The sequence below is a fragment of the Equus quagga genome, unplaced genomic scaffold, assembly GCF_021613505.1.
Source record: "Equus quagga isolate Etosha38 unplaced genomic scaffold, UCLA_HA_Equagga_1.0 51131_RagTag, whole genome shotgun sequence".
NCBI classification, from domain to species: Eukaryota; Metazoa; Chordata; class Mammalia; order Perissodactyla; family Equidae; genus Equus; species Equus quagga.
The window spans coordinates 6187-10950 of NW_025800093.1; the positions used below are offsets into that span (position 1 = coordinate 6187).

At 65.0% G+C, this 4764-nt stretch overlaps 1 protein-coding gene across 3 annotated transcripts; it reads right to left on the bottom strand.

The window, feature by feature from the left end:
• Positions 1 to 894: 894 nt before the first annotated feature.
• PNCK (pregnancy up-regulated nonubiquitous CaM kinase) lies at positions 895 to 3922 on the bottom strand. Of its 3 annotated transcripts, none has more exons than XM_046651229.1 (11): positions 3855 to 3922; positions 3487 to 3618; positions 3204 to 3278; positions 2975 to 3113; positions 2688 to 2811; positions 2476 to 2551; positions 2268 to 2380; positions 2099 to 2177; positions 1938 to 2025; positions 1658 to 1802; positions 895 to 1321 (listed from the first exon to the last, which is right to left on the bottom strand). In XM_046651229.1, exons 1-10 carry the CDS (start codon positions 3920 to 3922, stop codon positions 1665 to 1667), a joined length of 1032 nt encoding a protein of 343 aa, XP_046507185.1. In that variant the 3' UTR covers positions 895 to 1321; positions 1658 to 1664. The 3 variants fall into 3 exon arrangements, with proteins under 3 accessions (XP_046507185.1, XP_046507184.1, XP_046507183.1); XM_046651228.1 differs by having other exon boundaries at positions 895 to 1325; XM_046651227.1 differs by having other exon boundaries at positions 895 to 1325; positions 1648 to 1802.
• Positions 3923 to 4764: the final 842 nt, after the last annotated feature.

Sequence of the window (4764 nt, forward strand, 5' to 3'; positions counted from 1 at the left end):
ACCCAGAACTCTGACAGTGCTCCCTCTGCTCTGGCTGGGGTTGAGAAGTGACCCTAGGAGTCTTCCCCTGATGAGTGCAGGAGAAAGGCCTAGCAGGGCCAGGAAGGCTTGGGGCCCAGCAAGGCAAGGCTCTGGAGCCCTGGCCCATCCCGAATGGGGGTCTGAGGGGCAGGCACCGTGCAAACAAGAGGACCAGCCATCGCTCTTCACACCAGAAGCCATAAGCAACCCAGCCTGTGTCCCCTGGGCCTGCAGCCCAGCAGTTCCAAAGCCTCAGCACAGCACAGAAGTAGAGGCCCTAGTGGCGCCCTCTCCTGGCCGAGGGGCCCTCCTCCACCCTCTGACACGGGTTCCCTAGCCTTCCCTACGAGGAGGCGCGTGTGGGAAATGCTCTCTGTCAGGCCACAGCCACGGGAAGGGGAAATCCTCTCTGTCAGGCCACAGCCACGGGAAGGGGAAATGCTCTCTGTCAGGCCACAGCCACGGGAAGGGGAAATGCTCTCTGTCAGGCCACAGCCACGGGAAGGGGGGATGTGGCAGAGGAGACAGCCTGGGGCTCCGGTCGCCCTCCTGGCTACAGCGCTCGGGCCTCCACTTGCCTGCGAGCCCTTCCCAGCCCGTCCTTGCAGGGCATATGCACTGCACCCATCCCTGGGGGCCTGGAGATGGGGCTCCTTGAGCCCCCATTCAGCATCCCATCACCGCCCTCTGCTGGCAGCCCAGCAGGCCTGTGCTGCCTCCATTTTCTCCCAGGGAGCCAGAGCCACATGCAGGACCACCAACCTCTAGGGCGGCAGAGCGGGCCAAGCCAGCTGCCTCTTGCTGGCACTTTGCAGGGTGGCAACAGGGAGGGAGAAGTTCGGGTGGCAGTTGGAGAGGTCACATGGTGGAGTCCTTCCCACAGTGACACCCAACACCTCCACATTTGTCCTCCATCCCTGTCCCTTTCCCCTCCCTCCAGCTCACCGCTGGCCCATTGTGAGTCTGTCTTTATTGACTTGGGGAAAACTGGAGGGGAGCTGGAGGACCAAGACACGAGTGGGCAGGCCCACCCACAGTCAGCGAAGCACAGAGCAGCGTGCAGGAAGGACAGCCCCTGGAGCCTCTTCGCTTCTAGAGGGAGTGTGGTGGCAACAGGAGAGGGGAGCCCCTGCAGACACCTGGGCAATGGCAGAGCTTAGAGGGCGGACAGGGTTGCCCGCCCCAGTGCCATGCGCCACACCCATGCATCTCAAACTCTCCAGCAGAGGGCAGCCCTGGGGGGGAGGGGAAAGGGTCCATGGGAAGGGAATCTGAGGGTCAATGCACTCGGCTTCGGCATCTGCCTGGGGGGAGGAGGAGAGAGAAGCACAAGGAAAGGGTGAAGTCAGGAGGCGCCGCTAGCCTGCCTTGTGCCCCTGCTCCCAGTCAAGGCTCTCAGCAGTGGCGCCCACTGGGGCTTGGCACTCGGCCCCTCAAGGATCCTCCGGTCCCCACAGGCACCAGCCTCCTCTGGCGGCTCTCCCTCATCCTCCCTGAACCCCGACTCCTCCCCTCTGTCCTCAGCCCTCTGCTCCGTGGGGGCCACTCTGCTTAGCTCTTAGCACATGGAGCCCACCACCCTCGAAGCTCGCTGAGGAGCCAGCTCCCAGGGGGTGCAGGGCCTACCTGCACACACCTAGGCGTCACCACTTGGGGGGCTGGCCAGCCCGCAGGCCCGGGTGGCTGTGGCGGACCATCCTCCGCTCTGAAGCCTCCTCACCCTCTGGGCTCTGTCCCAGCTTACGGATGTGGTGCAGGAAGGAGGTGGCATTGAATGCCCGCTGTGGGGAGAGAGGAGTGTCAGGCCGTGCCCCAAGACTTCGAGGACCACTGGCAGGCAGCCCAGTCGATCCCCCTGAGGCTGGGAGATGGGACAGATGCCTGAGTCAGGTTCACAGGCCCCTCCCCACACTGACCTTCCAGTGGGTCCGGGCAAAATTCTTCTGGATCTGCTCACTGACTGAGCCCAGGATGTCCTTGTCAAAGGCTGCGTCCCCAGAGATCCTAGGGGAAGGCTGAGGGTCATTGGGGTGTTGTCCCTCTGGTCCCGGGACAGCTTGGTAGAGGTCCCACTCACCAAAGATGCTGTAAGGCCTGTTGGCAGGTGAACCTCTTCTGGGGGTCTCGCTCCAGAAGGTGCCGGATGAAGTCTTTGGCTGGAGCAGGAAGGCCAGGTCAGCTGGCCCCATTCCCACCCCCCCTCACCAATCCTCCCTCCCTGATCTCGGGGCCAGCCTCAAGTTCACCTGATTCTGAGATGTCATCCCAAAAGGGAGAGTCAAACTCGTAGCTGGCCCTCAGGATCTGGCTGAAGAGTTCAGGGTCGCTCTCGTCGTAGAAGGGGGGGTACCCACAAAGCCTGGCACCCACAGATGAATCACCCAGCTGTCCACCCCTCCCCAACCCAACAGGGGGCAGGCAGGCAGAAGAAGAGCCTTCCCGGTGGCTACTCACAGGATGTAGGAGATGACACCCAGGGCCCACACGTCTACAGCCTTCCCGTAGGGTTTCTGCTCCAAGAGCTCCGGGGCTGGGGGCCGGAGACAGACAGATGCATGCCCACGCCCACATGCACCATCGCCCCAGGAATGACCCACCGCTGGCCCTGCCCCTGGCACCCCGGCTCCCGCAGGGTCCTCCAGCCTTAGGGCACCCCCCTCACTTACCCACATATCCCGGTGTTCCACAGGCAGTGCCTAGCATGTTGCCAGCCTGGATTCTAGAGAGGCCGAAGTCGGAGACCATGATCTTGGAGTCCTCGAAGGGCGTGGCATAGAGGAGATTTTCAGGCTGTGACATACAGGCACCAGAGAAAGCGCCAGGTCAGCCCTGGCATGGCCCTCAGGGCTGGGACAGGGCGGACTGCAGGAGCCGGGCACCTCCAAGTCCCCCAGACCCCTGGTGCACAGGGATGCTGGGCAAGACCCGGGTGGGCGGGCAGGAGAGCAGGCACCTTGAGGTCACGGTGCACGATGCCCAGGCTGTGCAGGTAGGAGACAGCGCCAAGGACTTGGCCCACCAGGTGGCTGGCGTCCTTCTCCGTGTAGGAGCCACGTTCTGTGATGCGGTCAAAGAGCTCGCCCCCCGTCACCCTGGGGAGAGTGAGAGCTCAGCTGACCCAGGCCCTTCAGCCCCGACTCACTGCCCAGCCCTCACCCCCAGCCTGCCCCTGCCCTCCTCACAGCTCCATAGCCAGGTAGAGATGGGAAGGGCTCTCATGGACGTCCTCCAGAGCCACGATGTTGGGGTGGCTGACCCTGCAATGGCAAGAAAAGCCCCTCACAGGCTGCCGCAGCCCCCTCGGGACCTCTCAGAGCCAGGGGTGCTTTGTTTTGGGCCCCCAGGGAAGCTCCCCTCCCTCTTCTCTTCCTCCCCACTCTGCTCCCCTTCCCTACCCTAGGCCACCCCTGCCCAGGGCAGCAGTGCAGAGCCCCAGGCCAGGCCTTCTCAGCCAGACCAGCGCACCTGCGGAGCACTGCAATCTCGTTCTCCACCAGGGCCTCCTTGCCTCGAAGGGCCTTCTTGGGGATGCACTTGAGGGCAACAAGGTGTGAGGAGCCCCGCTCCTGGGCCAACACCACCTCAGAGAAGGCGCCCCTGCCGCAGAGACGGGGGAGGCCGGGAGGGAGGGGGAAAAGCGAAGAGGAGGGGGAGGGGAGGTGGAGCAGAAGTGGGGAGGAGAAAGGGCCCTCCCCCTCCCATGTCCCATGCCACCCATCCCCCCCCACACACACACACTCACACATTCACTGACACCCACATCACATTCACTGACACACACTCACACACACACACACACACACACACTTACTAACACACACACACACACTCACGAGCCGAGCTTCTCCCGGATCTCATAGACGCTGCTGATGTCCTCTGTCTGTTTCTTGAGCAGCAGCATATCTGCGGGGGCAGGGGAAAGGTGGAGGGAGGGCCCCCTGGGCGAGGGACAGCTCTGTCCCCTACCCTAGACCCAGCAGTGCCTCAGCCACCCTCAGTGACAGCCCCACTCAGGAACACAGGTCCCATTCATCCTCCCCCAGCCCGGGTACCTCTCGCCCCTCCCTCACCACCCAGGTCTGCACTCCAGGTGGACGCCCACCCAGCGAGGCCACCACATACACTCCTCCCCCTCCCAAATACACGGCCACCATCCAGCGCCCCCAACCCTGGCACCACGATGGCGATCAACGCCCAGACACCCCCTCTCTGCCTCCACACAACCGAGTCAGCCACGGTCGGCCACCTTCCAGAAGGCTCCGTGTACCCCGACCCTGGCCCCTCCAGGGCCCACGCCCACTCATAGCGCCCAGAGGCGCCCCCTTCCGCTGCCCCCAGGCCTAGACCTGCCACTCATGGCCCGGAGCCCACAGACTCGCGCCACCCTGGGCACCAGCCGCCCGAGATGCACCTGCGACCCCTGCGCGCAGCCGCCTGCTACGGCCACGGCCACAATCGCCCACACGGCCGCCCAGGCACAGCTCAGCCCTCGGCGCCTCAGGGCGGGAGGGATCCGGCGGCCTGGGCCTCCGGCATCGCGGGCTACGTGGGCCGCGAGCGTGCGGGACGGGGGCGCGCCGGGTGTGACAGGTGTGCGCGGGGGCGCGAGGGGCTGCAGCGGCCGCCCGGGACCACGCACGTCCCCGTCGCGCCCCGGAGCGCCGGGTGCGAACCTGGAGCGGAGCCGCAGCGCCGCCTCGCGCAGCGGCCGCTGCGCCGAGCCCCCAGCCCGCCCGCGCCCCC

Coding starts and splice junctions, on each gene's coding strand:
- PNCK (XM_046651229.1), bottom strand. CDS start 3,922: ATGCTGCTGCTCAAGAAACAGACAGAGGACATCAGCAGCGTCTATGAG. Junction 2,552..2,687: donor TGGAACACCGGGATATGTGG/GTAAGTGAGGGG, acceptor TCCGGCCCCCAG/CCCCGGAGCTCTTGGAGCAG. Junction 2,381..2,475: donor GGTGTCATCTCCTACATCCT/GTGAGTAGCCAC, acceptor TGTGGGTGCCAG/GCTTTGTGGGTACCCCCCCT.